The sequence below is a fragment of the Gorilla gorilla genome, chromosome 12 (genome assembly GCF_029281585.2).
Source record: "Gorilla gorilla gorilla isolate KB3781 chromosome 12, NHGRI_mGorGor1-v2.1_pri, whole genome shotgun sequence".
NCBI classification, from domain to species: domain Eukaryota; kingdom Metazoa; phylum Chordata; class Mammalia; order Primates; family Hominidae; genus Gorilla; species Gorilla gorilla.
This window is the reverse complement of record NC_073236.2, coordinates 69,047,189-69,069,677: the sequence shown is the minus strand read 5'-3', so window position 1 is coordinate 69,069,677 and position 22,489 is coordinate 69,047,189. Positions and strand designations below refer to the sequence as shown.

General features: G+C 47.2%; 1 protein-coding gene across 1 annotated transcript in view; it reads right to left on the bottom strand.

Moving 5' to 3' along the window:
* The window catches only part of ADD2 (adducin 2), a 111,132-nt gene that overhangs the window by 8,279 nt on the left and 80,364 nt on the right, over positions 1–22,489 (bottom strand). The window contains exons 10-15 of the mRNA XM_063695814.1: positions 18,519–18,695; positions 13,655–13,912; positions 12,709–12,828; positions 11,754–11,843; positions 9,639–9,786; positions 7,834–7,962 (exon numbers count right to left, since the gene is read on the bottom strand). Coding sequence (XP_063551884.1) covers positions 7,834–7,962; positions 9,639–9,786; positions 11,754–11,843; positions 12,709–12,828; positions 13,655–13,912; positions 18,519–18,695 — 922 coding nt within the window. The remainder of the gene's footprint in view (positions 1–7,833; positions 7,963–9,638; positions 9,787–11,753; positions 11,844–12,708; positions 12,829–13,654; positions 13,913–18,518; positions 18,696–22,489) is intronic.

The following is a 22,489-nucleotide window of genomic DNA, read 5'->3' as shown; positions in this document are numbered from 1 at the left end:
TGAAGGCAGTGTGTATGTGTTGCCACATCACAAGAAGGAACCCGGCATGCTGAGGTGTATGGAATCGTGGGTGATGTGGAAGGTATAGTCAGTGTTACAGAGGGAGTGAGTGAAGGACTCAGTTTTAGGAGAAGCCTGGGGTCTTAACAGGGGTGAAGTCTGGGGAAGTGCACGGTTACATGGAGGATGGGACAGAGTGGGGTAACTTGTGGACAGTTAGAGTGGACTAGTGAACCACCTGGGCCAGATCTCCCTGTAACAAAGTCTTTGTAACTCCTGACACTGCTGGGCAAGTCAAAGTGCCCCCTCCAGACCACTGCGGAGCACCAGCTCCCTCTTGGTATCAAAGACTTTGGCCACTGCTCCCAGTCTTCCCACTGCCCAGCCCATGTCCTGTCATCCTCATCCAGTGTCCCCTCCCGTCCTGCCACGTAATCCTGTGGCCATCACTTGGCAGTACTCTTGAGTGCCATAAACCAGGCTGGACACAACCATCTCTCTGTCCACTCTCCTATTCCCACTTTGCCTGCTTTTTGCCATACCAAGCTGCTGGTCCTGGACCTCTCACTGTCATCCCAGCCCATTCCCCTCTGGAAGGCCCTTCTCTCTCCTCTGTGTCCCCAGCCTTCACTCCATATAATGAATCACCTTGAGTGTTACTTCTTCCTTCAAGTCTCTCCTGATCCTCATTCCCACTTCCAGGTAGAGTTTATCACTCCTTCCTTTCTGCCTCTGCTATCTAAACTTCCATCACAGCATCTGCAAAACGATCACATTTGTTTTTTTGTTTTTTTTCCGAGACAGTCCTGCTCTGTCGCTTAGAGCTGGAGTGCAATGGCGGAATCTCGGCTCACTGCAATCTCCACCTCCAAGGTTTAAGCAATTCTCCTGCCTCAGCCTCCCAAGTAGCTGGGATTACAGGTGCCCGCCACCAAGCCCAGCTAATTTTTGTATTTTTAATAGAGATGGGGTTTCACCATGTTGGCCAGGATGGTCTCGAACTCCTGACCTCGTGATCCACCCACCTTGGCCTCCCAAAGTGCTGGGATTACAGGCGTGAGCCACTGCATCCAGCCCACACTTGTTTTTTATGCCTATCTCCTCCCCCTTCTACACTGAAATGAATTAGGGCAAAATTGTGTCTAATGACCTATGTCACTAGCTCACAGAAGGCACTCAGAAAAGGTCTGTGGAATCCATGAATGGTTGAAGGCATGAGCAAATAAATGAATATGTGAATGGATTTATTCTAACCAAGCCAATATCATCACCTAATCTTTTCTTATCTATCCCAGCCTGAGCCTTCTAAGCTGAACTGGATTCACTCATGTAAATGAACACCAGCCCTGAGTGCTGGCCTTTGTCTCCTGTACCTATGCCCTGGTCTTCCCTCTCATCTTCCTGGGCTCTCCATGGCTCTGCAACTTCAAACTAGATCCTCACTGCAGGGCCTTCACTTGGATGACACATTAGGATGCATTTCTCAAGATTGATCTTTGGCGCTCTCCTCTAAGATGGTTGGGGCACTTGCCTTCTAGCTCCGTGAAGACAACTATGGATAAGAGGGGCTCCCACTTTCTGTCCAAGTGTCATTTCCTGCCTGGTGGCAATGAGTATCCTCACTCCAATGGCCTCCTTCAACCATGCCCCTCATCCATGTCCCTTTGCCCATACCTGCTCTGCTGTCAACCTAAGCAACAGCCTCAGCCCCTGGTGTGTGTCTGGTTTAGGAGAGCAACACCCAAGGTTCTTCTCACCATGTAGAAAGTGGGGGCCACAGATGGTGCATCTGCCATGATTCAGAGAGGCTCCACATCATGAACTGTTTGAGGAGTCATAGCAAATGGAAAATGGGGCTTGGAGGAGCCAGGTTCCCAACTAAGGTCACCACTCCCTCAACTATAGAGTCAGAGACCACTGGAGGGTTCCACTGGCCAAGAGAAGGGACAGGGCTCCAGAAATCAACATGTGTTAGGCCCCTGGAAAGTACTGAGGACAGGCTCTGATAGCCTAGACCCCTCCTCTGTCAACAGGCTGAAAACCAGGCTGGGAGAGGCCCCAGGAACTAGGGTCAGATGGGAACTCACCTTCTAGCCTCTTCTAAGAAGAACCTTTGACTTTATCTCCTGAATGGTGGGAACCTGGAGCTCTGGGAATAGGGGATATTGTGGGGGTGAGTAGAGTGGGGCAGAAGCTGGAAAATGGGGGCTCTGTCCAAGGATGGTGACTGGAAAGCTGGGGGAGAGACAGGAGGCATTGGGAGAACAGGTGACGGGAACGAGACTGGACTCTGAAGTCAGGGCCCACACCCAGACCCTGTGGGTTGGGAGACAAAGGACTAAAAGGCTGCTAGAGGCTGGAGGAGGAGGGGGGCTTCTGTGGGAGGCGCAGAGCTGGTTTGGACACTCTGCCTCTCCAACTTGATTTCTCGCTAGCCCACAGCCTCCAACCACTGGCTGTCTCTTGGCCACCAATGAACATGTGGTGGTTAATTTTAATGTGTCAGCTTGACTGGGTAAGGGATGCCCAGATAGTTGATAAAACAATATTTCTGGGTGTGTCTGTGAGGGTGTTTCCAGAAGAGATTCGCTTTTTGGTTGGGGGATGGAATTTCGCTCTTGTCACCCAGGCTGGAGTGCAATGGTGCAATAATTCACTGCAACCTCTGCCTCCCGGGTTCAAGTGATTGCCCTGCCTCAGCCTCCCGAGTAGCTGGGATTACAAGCGCATGTCACCACGCCCAGCAAATTTTTGTATTTTTAGTAGAGACAGGGTTTCACCATGTTGGCCAGGCTGATCTCAAACTCCGGACCTCAGGCGATCCACCAGCCTCAGCCTCCCAAAGTGCTGGGATTACAGGTGTGAGCCACCATGCCCGTCCAGGATTAGCATTGAATCAGTAGTCTGAATATAGAAGATCTGCCCTCACCAACATTGTTGGACACCATCCAATCTGTTTAGGGCCCTCTCACATAGAACAAAAAGGTGGAGGAAGGGCAAATTCTCTCTGTTCTTGAGCCGCGACACCCATCTTCTCCTGCCCTGAAGCTTAGAGCTCCTGGTTCTCAGGCCTCAAACTCAGACTGAGTTACACCAGTGGCTTTCCTGTTCTAGAGCCTGGAGACAACATACTCTTCAGCCTCCATAATCACATGAGGCAATTCCCCTAGGAAGTCTCCTCTTATCTCTCTATATATCCCCTTGGTTCTGTTTCTCTGGAGAACTCTAATACGGTCCCCTTCCAGGAATGCCAGCTCCCCCAGCTTCCTAGGCACCACCCCTGCACAGCCCATTCCACTCCTGTCTGCCGCTCCAAGCATGTGCCTATCCAAGGTCTGGCTCAAGCCACACTGCATCTGGACAGCCTCCCCTGACATTGGACAATGAGCTCGCCTTCCTGTAAACCCACTGCTCACATATTCATTTTACACTTGCATGTGTCATTTATCTTTTTTTCTTTTGAGTCTATTCATCACCCAAGTACACTATTCATGACAGAAACTCTTTTACGTCTCTAACAATCATCATGCAGCTCAGTGACATGTTCAAGCCATGTTTACTGCTGCTGACATTTGCCAAGTGAGGTCAGATGAAGGCTCAACAGAGGATGCCTTGTATCAGCTCAGCAGCTGGGCTCTTCTGTGGCCATGCACTAGGGTAAAGACATGGAGAAGGAATATGGACCTTGCATAATTGAAGGAGCAAGGCTGCCTTTCCTTCTCTGGCCTGCTGACATCTCAGGCTCAAACACATGACCTCTTGCCTCAAGCCCCCCAGCTTTGAGAAGCCCTCTCTTTGCAGCAGGGAAGACACCAGTGGAGGGCCTAGAAACAGGATTTGCTGACGCACTTCTGAACACAAGGTCAATCAGGTGGATCCTGACCTATATTCCAAATGCAAGGAGAACTGGTCACTGCCATGTACTGCTTTTACTTTTCTGTTGAAAAGGCAGTGCCACACCATTGCATAGAGAGGTCATAGGGAGATTCATTAAAGACCTTGAAAAAACACATGTCCTATGTTGACACAAGGGCTGGGCGCTCATGCAGCAACAGTCAAGAAGGCCCACGGGTGCTCAAAGAACAGAGCAGAGGGGAAGAAGAGCAACAAGCTGAGCCGCCCATGGCCGACCATTGAGCTGGATGCTGGCCACGCAGAGAGGTTTGCAACAGAGTTTCTGTCTGGGTTTAAACTCTCAAACATCCGTGTCTGAAAGAATCACCCAGAGAGCTTGTGAAAATGCAGCTTCTTAGTGTTGTCCTCACAATAAACTGAAACAGAAGGTGGACCAAGAAATAGATATTTTTAACAAGTCCTGAGGTAATTCTGATACAAAAGGCCCATTAGCCACACATTGAGAAACATAAGTTTAGAATGCTATGCTGTATCTGACGTTTACTTACCCCCAAAAACTGAGAGTACCACTGATAAAAAAGAAAGTAGAGCTTCTCATAAATGGATGCAGTGGACTCTGTGACTCCCATCCACTCACCACAGCTAGGATACAAATGTTCCTCTAAGTACCCAAATATACTTTCAGTATCTGGTAGAGCCTGTGTGCAAATATGACCCCAATGAGCTATCCCTCCGGGTATCCACACTGAATCTGGGCTGGCCCTGTGGCTGGCAAAACCAATAGAATGCAGTGGAAGATCCACAAAGCAGGCCTCAGGCCAAAGACTTAAGAAGGCCTAGCAACTTCTATTTTCACAGTTTTGGGAGGCTTATACCACCATGTATAAAGTCCAACAACCCTGATGGAAAAACATGTAGAGAGGCCGCATGGGTGGGCCCTGAGACCACATAGAGGGAGAGAGAGACAGACAGACAGAGAGACAGACAGACAGACAGACACCCAGCCATCTCAGTGTCCCAGCTGAGCCCAGCCTTCTAGCTGCCCCTGCTAAGGTACCAGGCATGTAAGTGCACCATCTTGGAAGTTCCAGCTTAGTCAAGCTCCCTACTGACTGGAGCCCTCCGCAGATATCACATCAATTAGAAATCATCCAGCTAAGCCCCAACAACCCCAGTCAACCCACAAAAGAACTAATTTCTGTAATACTAGTTCTTATTCTATACCATGACTTAAATCAAATATTATTGCTGCATCACAAACCACCCTAAAACTTAGTGGCTTAAAACATCAAGTGCTGTATTAGCTCTTACAATTTGGAGAACATGGTAGACAAAAAGGACTAACTTATGTAAAGCATATTACAAAGTGCTTTTATATTCAGTAGCTCATTTTATCCTGACAACATGCTGTGGGTTAGGAAAGGCAAAGATTCATGTTATTCCCATCCAGCAGTGTTTTTAAATGACTTGTTTGAGATGGCTAGATTAGTTAGTGGCAGAGCTGATCATGTGATGTCAAATACAGGGCTATTTCTTTGCAGGCGTAGCCAGCTGCCCTGAGGGTTCAGCAGAGGATAAGGTGAGTTGGGACAAGGGTCTGACAGGAGCTAAAGAGGAGGTGATAGCACAGATGACCAGATGCAAAGGCTGTCTCTGATGGCCAGCCTTCAGAGAGGCTGATGGGGTAGGAGTCAGGTAGACACATGAGGAGTGACACTGAGGCGACTCAGCATAAGAGGATTTGAGGACATGGTGGCAAATGGTTGGAAAAAGCCATCCCTGATCTGATGGGTGGGCTAGATGTGAAAAAGCAGAGACTTGCATGGTGGGTCAGTTCTGTCTGCCCAGGAGCTCGGCAAGCCTGTGAGCAGCCTGGCCAAGGCTTCACACCGGGCTCCCCACCCAACTACAGCTTGTGTCCTCATCATGCAGGGTCTGCTCCAAGGTGCCATGCTCCCTAGCTCTGTCTGTTATAGGAAGTGGGTTATGGGAAGTGTCTTCAAGACAACTCTTCTAACAACTCAACAGTGGGCCCCTACAGGGGAAGAATGAAGAACCCTGCTACAGGGTGTAAAATGTCAGGCAGTGGGTAAACAGCTATCCCACCCATTGCACGCCCCTCCTGGCCCTTGTCCCACTCCTCCATGAGCCTCCTCTCCAGCCCTGGATTTCCTTCCTGCAGCTGGAACACATGTCCTGAAGACCCTAGCAGACCAGGCCCTCTATGCATCCTTATAAGGCAGTTCAGGCTCTAGCCCAAAACCTAGATGAGGCCACAGGTTCCTTCAAGGTGCCTGTGCATTAGGAAGAGGGGTAGGAGTGAGTGCCTGAGAGCCGTAAGCACTCTACCGCCAGGAGTGCCCAAGAGTTGGCCCTACTGCCTGAAAACTCTTGGGAGCTTTTTGCTTCTGGGCGTGTGTGCCTGTGTGTTTGTGTATGTGTGTGGCCTATGTGTGTATATCCACATCTCGTGTAGAGAAGCCTAATCCATGCATAGTGCATGTGGAATTGGCCATGAATTTTACAGCCAGGAAACTTCCCAAAGGCAGAGTTGTGAGTTGCAAAAGAAAAATGTGGGGAGAAATCTATTTCTTTTGAAAAAAAAAATCCTCCCTCCCCCATTGCAAGGGTTGCAGTAAGTTAGTAAACAGCCTCTCTATACTTACTACAGAGACAAGTATTCAGAATCGGAGGAAACTCCTTTGATGAAGGCACAAATGGGAAGAGAAAGGAAGACATTGTGGAGACAGGTTGACAACACCACGGTGAGACACAATGAACACAACAGTCGGGGTACATCCGCTTGGGGCTCTGGCCTCAAGCAGACGGGTTTCCTCTGGCAACACTGGGCCTGCACATGAGGCAATAGTTTGCTTGTGGAGGGAGCTCAGGGTTGGGGGATTCTATCAGAATCCACATGTGTGGCCGTTCTACCCCAGAGGGAGAAGATTCCAATAGACCACCAGATTGCTGCTCTCTGGATAGCAGGATGGCTCTGTCTGGTGGGGGTCTCTGGGGACCTGGGATGGAGTGTGCATGCCCTGGAGTGATTCCAGGAGCTCAGTAAAGATACTTTTATGATTTAGGTGGCCAGGAACTATAATTCTTATCCACTTTATGTATACTATTAACCATAACTGTAATTGCATCTTAAATTATTTAAGTCCTGCTTTTACTCTTTCAAAGTATGTTTTCACCTACACTTCCCTTATACATGTATAAAAAGGGACTATATTAGTAGCCCCATATGACAGTCAACAAAACTGAGGCTCAGAGATGCTGATTTGCTAAAATTAGCAGTTATTACTAGTTAGCAGGTCAGTTGGGCCTCGAACTCCGTTCTTTAAGCTAGTAGCTCTCTATTGAAGCTGTTTTCAACCTGGACCACACTTTAGATTCCCCTGGAGAGATGTGAAAACTCCAGGCTGTACTCCTAAACCCACCTGACTCCAGACTTTTCTGAGTTTTCCTTAACTCAGAAAAGCTGGGGGTGGGAATCCAAGAATCAAGACGGTTAAAGCTCCGCAGGTGATTCCAATGTGCGGTTAAGGTTGAGTATGACATCATTACCCTCACCTGGGAAATTCAGCGTCTCAGGCCACATCCCAGACTTACTAAGTAGAATCTTCATTTTCACAAGATCCCCAGGTGGTACCTATACACGTTAAGGTCTGAGAAAGGGGCTAGTGCATCTGGAGAGGACTAACAGCCCCGGCCATGTCTGAGTTGGGGCAAGGAGCCGGGGGTCAGCCAGTAACTTATTCTTCATTGCTTATACTGGGTTTAAGCTGCAAGGTGTAGTGTTATAGCTTGTGAGTGAAACAACATGAAACTTGATAACCCCTATTTCTGATTTCCTAGAAACAGCAGAGGGGAAAGATTTTCAGATTAGGGGCAACACGAGTGGAAGGCAGGGCACCTTCCCAGCCTTCAGATGCACCCCTCTCCCTCCCTCCCAGCCTGCTCAGCTGGACTCACCCTCTAAAGACTTGGAAGGAGAGACTAAAGGGCTCTTTGTCTCTGCCTCCTTCGCTGGGCTCTGCACTGGAGAAGCAGGTGCAGACTTTGCAGGTGAGCCAGGCTCTTCTGGGGCAGTTTCTTTCTCTCCTGAAAAAACAGAAAAACACCTCAGGATAGAGGTCAAATAGAGAAGAGATGGGCGGGGAAATAAAGCCTTCTAAAAATTACTTTTTTCTATTTGGTCATCAATCCTCCTGGCTGATAATGAGCCTTCTAGCTGAAGTTAGCTCCTCCCCCTGACCTTTTTAGATTTCTGCTACTTCCCTGGGAGGCCAATGGGAGAGGGTGGAGTCATGTTTCCTTCATCAAAACACACCTACCAATATGTTACTCCAGATGTGGAGGGCAACACTGAAGAACTCGCACACGGCCAGACCAGAGCCTGGCTCTCGTTCCTGTCCTGTCTCTGAAGAGAACCAGCCAGGAGCTTTGTGTCGTGAGCACAGAGCACATCAACGGGTAAGAGGTGGACACACAACCACCAACTCCCCTTATTTTATTTTTTGCTGACTCCTCTTAAAAACACCCATGATTTCTTTGCATGTAACTATTGTTTAATTCATCAAATTTGCATTTTCTGTCCAAACAATCCCTAGGGATAAAAAGTGCCATGTTCCTCTATTTGCTTTTCAATTGGCACATTAGAGCTCCAAGCAAACCAGCAAGGGTTTTTTGGTTTTTGCTGTTGTTGTTTGAGATGAAGTCTCCCTCTGTCACCCAGGCTGGAGTGCAGTGGTGTGATCTCAGCTCATTGTAACCTCCGCCTTCTGGGTTCAAGCAATTCTCCTGCCACAGCCTCCTGAGTATCTGAGATCACAGGTGTGTACCACTATGCCTGGCTAATTTTTGTATTTTTAGTAGAGACGGGGTTTCACCATGTTGGCCAGACTGGTCTCGAACTCCTGACCTCAGGTGATCCACCAGCCTTGGCCTCCCAAAGTGCTGGGATTACAGGCCATTCCCGGCCAGCAAGGGTTTTTTAAGTGCCTGCTTTGTGTCCAGCAAGGTGGCTGACTTGGGGTGAGGAATGGAGACGGTGGAAGAAGACCCTGCCCTGAGGGAGTGTCAGTCTAGCCCAGTGGACACAACCAAAAGCTGAATTATGTGTCTCAGACCCCAAGTGGTCAGGAAGCAAAGAGAAGGGACAGCTCAATTTGGGTGGAGTAGAGAGGGTGACAGGGAGGCCCTTCCTAGCTGGAGAGGGGTTTGAGAGGAAGCTGGAAGTGTCGATGACTGATTAGGCTAGCCAAGAAGGGGAACCATGCCAGGAAGAGACAAAGGTAGGAACAAAGGCATACAAGCTACTGTGAGTGAATATTTGGGAGTCAACACAGAGAGATGGGCTTCACTCAAGAATCTGAAATAAAGGAGCAAGAAAGACACAAAGGTGTCAGCTGGTGGAGGGTTTTGATTGCCAGGCTACAAGGCTTATACTAGACCTGGTGGGAAATAATAATGATGACTATGATCATTATTATAGCTAAAATTGATCTGGTGTTTACTGGCCTAAGCCATATTTGTAGGCACTTCTGTAAGCACATTACAAGTATTAACTCCTTTATGCCCGGTAAGAGGGTCAAGTGAGGTCATGAAGGCACCGAGTAACTGTCAGGAACAGAGCAATGAAGGGCATTTTTGTGATTAATGGAACTACGGTAGAAATATTCTTTGATGATGGGGCAGGAAGGTCCTCTCTTGGTAGTCCTGAGCTCTCCCCTCCACCCTGGGGGACTTGGAAGCAAGGGTGCCTCAGGGTCATTTACCATCAAGTTCTAGTTTCTTCCTCTCCACCTCTTTCTTGTACTCCTCCAACTCCTGGTCAGTGAGTTGGCTGAAGGGGTTGGGCACCGTCTCCTCTGAATCGTCTTTGGTATCCTCGTCTCCCTTGGACATCAGCTGGCTCTCTGTAGACTGAAAGTTAACCACAGAGGGTGTGTCGCTCTCTGAACGCCGCAGTTGGGGTGCAGGCCCCAGCTTCCTTTTAGATTCATGTGGCTGCAAGCGGTCTTGCTAGGGACAGCGTGGCATGCAGCTCCTTGGAAACAGCTCAGGGCCTTGGGGTAGGGATTGTTCATTCCTCCCCATTGCTACCTTACCCCTAGATTTTGCAACTGGCTGGATGAATATAGGGGGTCCACAGTCTGCCCCTGAAATAAAATCAAAGGATGCTCCCGAGCAGAAGGAAGACACACCTTTATTGCAATCCCTTCTATGGACACTTCCAAGCCATCACTATGCAAATACAGTTGGTGGCCCAAAGCCAGTCAGCCAAAGCCCAGCAAGCATAGCATTGGCTCAAGCAAGCTTCATGCCAGCCATTCCCCACCACTGCCCTCCCCGCCCCCACAGCAGTGCAAGCCACAACACACAGCATTAAATTATATGCACAACACACAGCAGCTTCAGTGCTCTCAGTCCAAACTGTTAGTCCTGTTTCACACACAGTTGTAAGTGACAAAGGGGCCAAGGTTCCTGAGTCTCAGATCTTCAACCTGCCTGTACCGCAGGTCCCTGCAGGGATACTGGCAAAATCACTGGGTTTTGCCACCTCTGTGGAGCCCGTGGTTCTGGGGAGCTGACCAGCCGGCCCTTACATAAGCTTCAGGAATTCTTTGACCCCTCTAGCCCAAGATAGGAACTAAAATTCAGACTGCACAGCCTTTTTTCCTAATTCAGCATCCTCATCTTGGCCTTTGAGGATGCAGTGCTCTGAAGCTGAGGAGCAAAGAGAGTGAAGCCAAAGGGAGGTGAGCCTGGAGGCTGCCAGTCCTCCCTGCCCTGGCCCGCCAGGTCTTCTGCCCCTGGGCCCCTTCCAAAAGGGAGGCCACAGTACGCCTAACGTAGGGAATCATGGAGTCAACCGAGAATCCAAGACCAAAAACCCAAGAAGAGGGACTCCGAGAAGAGCACTTGGTATAAATGGCAGGGGAGATTTTTGTTTGTTTTTTTAACAGTGTTGCTCATTGTAATGAACTCTCACCTCCCGCCAGAACATGGCTATTTCTATACTTGACCCTGCGGGATATTCAGTGTTCCCCATCTTCGCTGAGTTGGGGTTGGGGGGAGGTAAGTGTGATGATACAACTTTCACACTTCTGCCAATGGGCACCCACCCTGTGGGCTGCAGTCTTGACCTGAAATCATTGCATCATCACAATTTGCCCTGCAGAGAGGAACATTTCCTGTATTTCCCCAATTTTTACTGCTAAGGAAAATGTCATGCCCATTGCTACCTTGCAAGGAGCAGCAGTGATTTCAAACACATGCCAGAATTCTGAACTTCACCCCTTTTGCTAAGCACTAGACAAAACACTGTTCTATCTCAAGCACAAAAACAATTACAATACTTTCTAACTCAATGTGGGTTTGTGTGGGTAATATTGTCCCTTCCCATCCTGTAGGAGCATGGGTCCTGTCTATATACCCCTTCTCTCTGGGTACATGATCATCTTTCCAGAGCTCTGGTTGGATGATGTCATACCAGGCTCAGAGGTCAGAGACTCTCAGGGCTGGGCACACCTGGGGCACCTGGGAGTCTCCAGCCCCAAGCCTATGAGCCCCCACTTCACAGGGTAGTAAGGGAGGACAGAGTGGAGTTCCGTGGCAGGAGGTACGGAAGCCGGCCGCATCACTCCTGCAGGCAGGCTGGGCTGCTGTTCTCCCGCCCAGTGCCCACAGGGGCCATCAGACATTGTCCTCCCTGGTCCTCACAGCACCCCTGTCAGGTTGGCCTCGATTTTGCAGCAAGAGCACCGGCACCCAAGATCACAGGGGAAGGTGGGTATGAGGACTCAGGGGTCCTGCAACCCAGCCCCAGGCACAGAAGACCCTGAAGGCAAACACGTTTCCCCGCCAGTCAGGGGCAGCCTCTGCTCTACCGGGCTTCGGCTCTTCTCGGCAATGACGCTCGCCAGGAGCTGGGACTGAGGCCCCGCTGACTTCACATCTTGTCGGTTTTGTTCTCGAATCTGTGTGGAAAGGGGAGAGGGAGAGTGAGCTGGCTGTTCAGGGTCAGCGTGGAGTTTGGGAGGGGGCATACGGGTGTGTCTGGGGTCTAGAAAGGTCCTCTAGCGGTGTGGGAGCCTGTCTCCTATCCTAATGCAATCCTTGTACTCTAAGGGGGGGCCTCCAAGTCTGTTCCAGGGTGAATTAGCAATTTATGTAAACCACCAGATTTTCATGAAACCAGAAGGAGCTGTAAACTATGAAAAGTAAAATGAGGCATAGTTGATCCTAAGAAGCCCCTGAGGAATTTGTTTTAAATACAGATTCTAGGCACCCCCCACCATTGAATCTGAATATCTGGGGAGAGGGGAGAGGGAGGGAGGGTGGTAGGGGAGGGTGACCCAGGAATCTCAACTTTCAACAAGTGCTGTAGGGTATCCGGGTCCACACACTGCAACACTATCCTGTGAGCGATCTGATCTGTTAGAGGTGCCTGCTACAACTGCAGTTTTAAAGTAACATTAAAAATACACGCAAGTGAACTGTCAGGCAAAAGTCCGGAAACAAACACAGCAATCTTGAAATATTGCCAATAAGCCAAAAGGAAAATGGTATAAAATTTATTAAAACTCATTTTGTGGGCAGGACTTTCAGAGACAGCTGATGTGTAAACCAAGCTGTGCTCTAGGTAAAGGGTTACGGGACCACACGAGTACAGCGCTTAGCACAGCACCTGGGCCATGGTCAGTCAACGGTAGTTTCTCTCTCCTGTGAGGCATGTGAGATGTCAGCGAGTCAGGCACATCCTGGGAACTCAGCTCCTGTTTGTGGGACCTGAGACCCCCCAATGTGGGAGAAGAGAGAGTGGGATAAACAGACCCCACTTACCTTGTTCCTCATCTCCAGTACTTCCTGGGGGTCAGTATAGAGAGGCACAAATTGGTTTGGGTTTTCGATGCGAATAGGCATGCCACTGCTGGATTTCTCCACCTCGTCAGCCTTCATCCACTGCACAAACACAAGGCCATGGGGCTGAGGTGAGGGAACAGGCCCATGAGTCCTCCCCAGTGGTCCACCCATGAGATCTGGGCCCAACGGCCTGCATGGAAGGTCAGCAAGCCTACTCATAGACACTCTCTCTTCTTAGGCCTCTTTGATGTCTGTCTCCAGGAGCAGAGAATGGCAACAGATGACCCAGTTACCAATGAAGGCCCTCAGGCCAAAGGTCGGCTATAAAGAACATCCAAGAGTTGGGGTCAGAACCTTGGGAACCAGCTTTGACACACAGGCAACCACTTGGGCTTCAGTATTAGGTAACTTGATTTGAGTTTGGAGAGCTTCATATTGTTTTATGAAGAGCTATTCTATTTGGCTGTTGGCTACTTTTATGTTAATGAAAAATTGAGAGCTTGTGGGTGGGGACAGGGAGAGAAAATATAGCTTCATAGAAGTGGCTGTACAGCCCACCTCCTGGGCTTGCATCAGATCTGAAGTCCCAATGTTAAATGCTCCTCCCTTGAATTTCCCAGGAGCCCCCTGTGGATGGGGGAGAAAGAAGCACAAACCAACTGGTTCTGGGTCATGTGCCTGGTCCAACTGCCCTCTGGAGAAATCTGCTCCTTAGACCCAAAAACTCAGGCAGAGGTGCAAGGAAGAAGTGGTCAGGGGCTCAGTGGGCCTGAGCAGCTGCTCCCAGAGGCCTAATAGGAAGCCCAAAGAGGATGCTACTAACCTGGGGCAGGAGAGGTTTGTTCTGTTCCCGTTTTAAAAATGCTTCACCCTGCAAATGCAGCCTGCCCCTCTCTGCCCGGGTCTGTCCTGGGCTCCCCCTTACCGTGGTCTTGGGTCGGGGGCTGCCCATGCTCCTCTGGACCTCATCGGCCACATTGACCCGCAGGTAGGTGTTGGGCGTATTGAGCCAGCGGGTCTTCTCCTTCTGCTGCTTCTGGGCATGCTGTCGCAGGGCGGGCACCGGGGCACCGTCCTCCTCAAACACGAAGGCTGTGACCGTGGCTGGAATCTCCACCTCACTTTTGTGTTTGGTTTTCTCTTGAACAAAGGGGTGGCGATACGTGTAACCTGTTCTGTAGCCCTATAAAGGACAAAAATAGAACCACTTATGGGGTGAGAAAAAAGGCCTGTACCTGCACATACATGCACACACACCTTTCCTTCCGTCTACTTAAAGGACTCTTCATGTAAACCCAAATCTCCATTAAACAATCTAGGCTTTCCACTCTTCTGGTATATTTCAGAACTGTTCCCTCCTCCTGGTCCCCCATCCCCTCTCTTTCTCTACCCCAACAAGTCCTCTGATCAGGGCTGAGAAAATCCCTAGACCTTTGTGGACCAGATAGACAGAGCTCCTCATCCAAATGGAGCCACAGATTTCCTCTGGTCCAGTGGCTCCCAGCCCTGGCTGTACACTAGAATCACCGGGGCAGCTTCACACAAACACTGATGCCTGGGCCCTGATGCAGAGTTGCCCATTTAATCAGATCACAGTGTGGCCTGGGCTACAGGATCTTTAAAAGCTTCCCAGCTGATTTAACAGTCACCCCTCCCTTCCTTGACTGTGAAACTTCTTAAGAATTTCCTTCTAGGAACCCTGAAATCAGACTCAAGAACATTCCTGTCTCCTAAGCAAGGCCACGTCCCCTCAAAGCTGGAGCTGACTGCTTCTTGGAGAGAACAAACATTCTGGAATCTTGGCAGCTGTTGGAGCAATATTCAGCTCTGTTTGTCTTCTTTTATTTTTAAATTAAAATGACATTAAGGTATTTTTCTGATTATAAAGGAAATACAGATCCATGTAGAAAAATTAAGCAAAATTTAAAAAAATAAGGAAAAAACGGAATTTTATGCAAACTCTCACCCCAGAGACAATCACTAAAAACCTTTCCAGTCATATCTCTATGCATATACATGTGTGTCCATATATGTTTGATACTAGTAAAATGGATATTTCAAATTACATATAATGGCTACTTAACTATTTTCCTTTGTAAATTGTTTATGTTCTCAGCCCATTTTTCTATTGATGTTTCTCTTTTTCACATTGATTTGTAAGTTCTTTGTAAATTAAGAATATTAATTTTTTCACTGTCATAGATGGTGAAAATATTTCCCTCCATACTTTGTCTTTTACCTTGTTTATGGTGGGGGAATGGCTTATAGAAATGCAAGTTTTGAATTGTTTAATATCATATCTATTAATATTTGTCAAGATTGCAGCCTTTTCTGCCGTGCTTGATAAGTCTTCCCTAACACAAGGGCATCAAAAACATAAATCTGTTTTTTAATACCCCTATGAGTTCACTTTTTATGTTTACCATTTTGACAAACCAGGAATTTATCTTGTTGAAATAAATGAGGTAGCAATCTGCCTTAGTTTTCCTTCCCAGATGGCAAGTAGTCTATCTTTCCCGCACTGATTTATAAAGTGCCTGCTTTTCCTGTGTTAAATTCTCATATATTTTGGATCTATTTCTAGATTCTCTAAGCTGTTGCATTGTTTTGCACATCCATTCTGCTAGTGCCACGCCATTTAGTTGCCAAAGTTTTATCACACTTTGTCATGAGGTGGAATTAGTATTCCTAATTACTTTTCTTTTTACAACATTGCCCTAGCCATTCTGAATTTCACATGGAAGGATATTTTGTCAAGTCCTCATACCTTCCCCCATGTTTGAAAGAAATCCACTGAGTTTATTGATTAATTTTGGGGAAGTAACCTCTTTACCCTATTGAAGCTTTCTAACCAAGAATAAATTATAGCTCTTCACTGACTTCAGGTTTTCTCTGATGTCTATTAATAAAGTTTTATGGTTTTAAAAACATGGATTCTGCTTTTTAGTGTTTATGATTGTGATCCATTTGCAAATAGGATTATTTTCTCCCATTATTATATTTTCAAAGTAGTTAAGATACAAAAACTACTGATTTTTGTATATATTTGCATAATTGTCCACCTTAAACTGAAATCACCTTTGCAAAATTATGACAGTACTCTATCTTGCTTCTAGCCTCACAAGCTGGCTGGCTTTGCTCATTCCTGGATGTGAGCCAAACTAACTTCAGGAGAAATTTAGTTTATAGTGTAAATGATGATAGCCCTTCCCAAAAACTAAACTGTCCTTGTAAAACTGATGAAAGACCACCAAGTTAGGAAGAGGAAAGGGGCCTGAATTTTACTAAAATGTAGGCATAGTTAAATAATTACCAGCTATTATTCCAGAGGTCACACGATTTGCAACTTCCCCAATTGCTCCTGTAAATAATATCACTATTGTAGAACCTAAAATTGGCCTTTTCAGGCTTTTGCATTTCTGACAACTGGATGGCCCTGGGACTCAGTCAGTCCTGTGGCCCTACCCACAGGCAGACTCAGTGCACGAGGACCATATTCCACACTCCTATGATTGTATCCCCAACCAATCAGTATCACCCATACCTTAGCCCCCTACCCACCAAACTATCTTTGAATCTTCCTGGCACAGTGGCTCACACCTGTAATTTCAGCACCTTAGGAGGCTGAGACAGGTGAGTCACTTGAACCCAAGTGTTTAAGACCAGGAATCTTTGAAAAACCCCCTTTGAAAAATCCCTAACCTCTGAGGTTTCAGTGAGATTGATTTGAGTCTGTCTCCTGCATGGCATGGCCACCCTCACATCAGTTAAACTCTTTCTTTACTGTAATGCCATGGTCTCTGTGAACTGAATTTGCTTGTGCAATGGGCAGGAAGAACCCATCAGGTGGTTACAAAAGTATTCTCATTATTTTTAATATTTTTTCAGTTTTTTTTTGGACTTTATAGGCATGTAACCATATTATCTGTAAATAATAATTTCCTTTCCTTTATAATATTTATACCTCTTATGCTTCATTGCCTTGGATTGAATTCCAATATTATTCTAGAATAATATTAAATAATAGTGCAATGACCAAGAATAATTGTTTTGTTTAAAAGTTTAATAGGTACATGCCACCATGCCTGGCCATGTTTTGTATTTTTTGTAGAGACAGGGTCTTGCTATGTTGCCCAGGCTGGTCTTGAACTCCTGGGCTCAAGCGATCCACCTCTGTCTCAGCCTCCCAAGGTGCTGAGATTACAGATGTGAGACACCATACTGGACAGATCAAAAGTTTTTATCCTTTGATGCTTCAATATCATGAAATACATTTAAAAGATTTATAGATTGATATTATTAAGCCATCCCTGAATTCTAGGAATGAGCCACCAGTTATTGTATATTATTATTCTACTATTAGGCTTGATACTATTTGCTAGTTTTCATGTAGCATTTTTCATCAACGTTCAAAGAAAAATTGGTCTAAATATGTTACAATTATTATGGCTTAGTATTCTTTTTTCACTCCTCTCAGAAAGAGTTTAAATAACAGAATTATCTGTGTCTTAAAGGTTGGAAAGAATTCTTGTATGAAACCATCTAGTCGCGGTGCTTTCTTTAGGCATAGATTACTCAGCATACAAATGTTAATGGGAGTTGTATTTTCATTGTGGATTGTACCTTTCATTATTATAAAGCGGCCCTCATGGTCAGCCTGGTAACAAAGTAGAGATGATTTGGAGGAACTGAAGACAGGGAGAAATGTATTAATTATTGCCATAACCTTGACATGATAAAGAAGGCCCAAGATGGTAGCAGTGAGGATGGGAAAAATGAATCACATGGAATGTTATAAAGATAGATTTCATCTTTCACTTCTCTGAGCAATCTAAGAAGTTACAGCCTCTTATGCAATTAGCTCCTCATTGCATATGCTTTCCTCTTGTTCTTGAATTGTCACCTGTTTATATCTCGTATTATCAGCTAAATTGTTAGCCCTTAGAAGAAGAAAGAATGTCTTAAAATTTTTTTTGTATCCTTTGAAGAGCCAGCCCACTCCTAGACACATACTAGTTTAATTCCCTACATGACTGATTGGTTCATTTATTCATTACAATAGGGTAGTTACAAAGGTGCTGCCTAGGATTAAGGAAATTAGTAGTATTATGTGTTTTCTGCATTAAAGTCATGAAATGGATGGAAAGACAGAACTAACTATATAAGAGGTATGAGCAAAGCCCCAGTATAAGATAGGCTCTGTGTCCCAGTTTTTACTGGAGTGTGACCTTTTTTTTTTTTTTTGAGACAGAGTCTCACTCTGTCACCCAGACTAGAGTGCAGTGGTACAATGTCGGCTCACTGCAACCTCCACCTCCCAGTTCAATTCTCCTGCCTCAGCCTCCTGAGTAGCTGGGACTACAGGTATGTGCCACCATGCCCAGCTAATTTTTTGTATTTTTTTTTTAGCAGAGACAGGGTTTCACTGCATTAGCCAGGATGGTCTCAATCTCCTGACCTCGTGATCTGCCTGCCTTGGCCTCCCAAAGTGCTAGGATTAAAGGTGTAAGCCACTGCGCCCAGCCTGGACTATGACTTTTCATAGAGGACACTGCAGATATGACAACATCCACAGCACTTAGTTGTGGGTGGCAAAGTCCACAGTTTACAAAAATTCAACTACTATTAAAATAACCACACATTCTAAATCAAATTTCCCATCAATGAGGCTTCAACAACCTAGTTGTGATGCTGGCGATTCTTGTGCCCACCCGATGCCTTGTACTTCCTGGTTCCAGGGGGCTAAGCCTCAATGGACTGGGCTGGTAGGGCAATGGCAGGAGACTCACCAGGTTGTCCAGCATCCTCATGAGGGCCTCAAACTCATGTTCCCCCAGCCGACTCTTCTGCATAGGCCCAAAGGTGCTCCCGGCCCACTGCACGGAGCCCACCTCGTGGGGCCGGTGCTTCTCCTGCTCCAGGAGGATGAGGTTCTCCACTCCCCCGGCACTGGACAGAGCCGACACCTGTAGCAAAGAGCAGAGAGCCCTCAGCCCATGTGCACATGGGTACCCTGCACTTATCTATGCTCCTGTATGTGATGAGAGAATGGGGAGTCACAGAGGAGAACTTAGAGGCCAAACTGAGAAAAAGCCACCCATACTTGATGGGCATGCGCCCATTTCCAAGAAAAGAGCTATTAGTTTATTTTCTGATGCCAGTTCTTAGAGATTATAAAGAAGGAAATAGCAAGTATTAAACCTTAAGAATCAAAACAGAGGACTGAAAGTTACCTGGGATACAGACTAACCTAGAATTGTGATTATATCTGGGGAGGGAGGGAAGATGAGACAGGAAAGGACTTCAAAGCAGACTTCAGTTCTTGTTTGTAATATTTTGTTTCTTCAAGATTTGAAGCCAGAGGTTATGAATATGTTTGATCTGATTGGTAGGTATGGGTGTCTATTATGTTAGTCTCTGCACTTTTCTGTATGTTTGAAATATCTCCTATTTTTTTTATTTTTATTTTGAGACAGTGTCTCTGTTGCCCAGGCTGGAGGGCAGTGGCACAATCTCGGATCACTGCAGCCTTAACCTCCCAGGCTTCAGCTATCCTCCCACCTCAGCCTCCTGAGTAGCTGGGACTGCAGATGTGCACTACCACATTCAGCTAATTTTTGTATTTTTTGTAGAGATGGGGGTCCTGCCATGTTGGCCAGGCTGGTCTTGAACCCCTGGGCTCAAGCAATCTACCTGCCTTGGCCTCCCAATGTGCTGGGATTACAGGCATGAACCACCATTGCTGACCTCTCCTATATTTTTTTAAAAGTCACTTGAAAGAAATAGGCTGGCTCCCAAGCCAATGAAATTTATTTGTAACCTCATGGGATGAATTCACAGGTCCAAAGGAAGAATACATTCTCCACAATGGGGTTAGTCAGTCAAGGAAGCCCAGAGAAAGGAGACAGATAAAATGCTTGTAGCATACAGCCAAGCACTGTGCAGGGGTGAAAGTTCCCACACATGGACTTAGAGTGTCTGTCTCATTGTCAAGGCTCCATGGGGAGGGCAATGAAGGTGGTTGTAGGCAATGGACTCTGAGTATTAGGACAAGAGCTGTGTGTATACAGCAGGCAATTTTAGAATGATCCTAAAAAACACTCATTAATCTAACAAATCCCCTTATTTTTTTAATTCTGTGCTTATCTAATGGTACATTCTATTTACCCTCATGTATCTACCACTCAGATATAATTGGTTAGGGTTTGGCTTCCTGGATCACAAATCTAGCTACATAAAGAGACAATGGCTTATGAATATTCCAGGTGGTGAGCCAGGTGTTTTGCACTGCACATTATTATATTAGCATTCTGAATAAGATATCATATCCCATGTTAGCCTGCTTGTTATGGGAAACTGCTTTAATTATGCAAACTTTCAGTATTTTTGTGACAGTTATTTTTTACTGGAAATGAAAAAATCCAATTTAACCTGCTGACAAATGCAGATCTATGAACCCAAGAGGATCAGGGACAGACCTTAGAGTGTGTTAAATTCATCATTTAACAAATGCCCCTGTGATACTTCTCTGAGGTCAGCCAGGCAGCCCCCCCAGGTGACCCCCGTCACCCTGTGAAGAGAAGGAAGCAAGAATATTATCTACGCCCTTCTCGTCCAAGCCATGTGTCTAGCAGAAGATAAACAGACTTCTCCCACTGCCCCTCACAGCCCTGGTGAGGCAGTGCTTCTCCAGGTAGTGTTTAAGGGCACAGACCTGGGCACCAGGCTGCCCAGGTTTGAATCCTGGCTCTGCCACTTACCAACTGTGTGACTTTTAGTAGCTATTTACCATCTGTGTACCTCAGTTTCCTCTAAAATGAAAATAGCAGAACCTACCTTGTGAGAAGTCTTTAAGGTAATAGATCTAAAGCACTTAGTGTATCACCTGGTACATATGGGGTGCCGTATAATGTTCTAATGAATGAATTTTGAGAAGTGCTATTCCCTGGGGACCCATACTTAATGGAGAAGAAGAGAGGGAGAGACTGCCCACAACCTTGCAAGAGCTGCCTCCTCCCACCTCCCTCTTCCTCCCCCAGTTTCCATGGTGATGGGTAGCAGATGGAGAAGAACTGCCTGAGCTTCTTCCCATCTGCCTGTTGGCAGAGCAGGGAGCTGCCTCTCTCAGCAGGGGATGACCCAGTTTCCTGGAACCCCAAATTGATGGGGAGCAGAGAGAACACCATCCCCAGGAGAAATAAATAGGCTCTCAGCCTTGAACTACTAACATGACCACAGCCACGTTCGCTTGTTTGCCAAGGTCACCAAGGAAGAAAACTTGGCCCACAATGGAAACAGAGCTTCAGTGCTGGCCGCTTCACCCAAAAATGACCTGGCTAGGGCTGCGCTCCCAGCGGTACCTGCAGTCACTGTTAGCTAGGCTCTTTCATGCCCTGATCCACCCACACCTCCTCTAGGCTTTCCTGCTTTTTTCTTCCACATCTTCCAGCTCTGTTCCCGTCTCTAGAAGCCTCTCTGCTCTACCAGCTGGGGGAAAAAAAGGTCACTGGAGCTTGCCCGGGGTTATCTGTCTGCATTGCCTGAGGTCCTGTAACAAGGTCTCAGCAAACCAATCCTGAAACGAAAGTGATAGCAGCTGAGGGAAGGGGGCTGTCAGGTACAGAAGCCCACAGCTCTGCCCTTGAAACTGCCCAGAAACTTTCTGGGGTTCTGGATCCTGGGAGAGGCATACTTCACCATGTGGGGTGGTGCGACACATGGGCATCCCTCTCCCTTCATTTTTAGGGCTGAGCTGTCTTTGCAGAGATAATGTTTTTACAGGAGATATTTTCTTATTGAAGAATCTTCTCCAGAAGGAAGATAGGGAGCTCTTAAGAGTTCAGATGTGGGAAAGGGAGAGTAGCTTCCCGGTATCCCAGAGGCTCCACCAGATTCTTCCACCAGTCACTGGTCAGAGCTTAGGGCCAGAATCTTTGGTTGGGCAGCAGCGGGGGGGCACTACATCACATCAGAAAGGCACCACCTGGGTCTGTGTCCACCTGCCCCTGTTCTGACCCCTGCCTCTAATACTTCATCATTATCTTCACAGCTATCCTCACCACATAGCCTTTTAAAACGATTGAAAAGGTCCCACTGCAGAGCCTCTACCAGCGACACTTCCAGGCAGATCTCAGTCTCCCCAGAGTGCCTCCAAGAGAAGGACCTCTTCCTCTGGGTTCTGCTCTGCCTAGGCCAGCCAGGAGAGGGCGGACGGGACACCAAGGGGCTGGGCAAAGAGCTGACTCATCCAGGAGCAACGGGCCTCCATATGTCAGTTGAGTCCTAAAAATAGCATCAGCAACACCCCTCTTTGTGTCCTCACAGTGACCCGCTGGGCCCCACGTCTACAGTTGAGGAGACAGAGGCTCAAGCAGGGCAAGTCCTCTACCCAAGGGCACACAGCCCAGAGCGGGGAGGATGGAGCCTGGTCAGCCTGGTCTGGTTAATAAGGTCTTTTCAGGGTTGTGCAAGACCCCCTACCTGCCCCTGACCAACTTGCCACATTGAAAAGTGTGTGCTTGGCTTATCCAACACCACCTTGTTGTCTATACAACTACAGGTTTGTCTGTTTTCCTACTGCTTCTCCAACTCCTCTAGGGGGTTCCCTGATCACTGACACTCCTGTCTTCTCCATCCCTTCCCGGTTAGGGATTTCATGACGGCTTCCTGGACATCACTTGGGGTTGCCCTGGCTGTTAAGGCTGCCACGTCAACACTCCGATTGGTCTGCTTTCCGCTTCTTTTTCTGGACTTGACCATG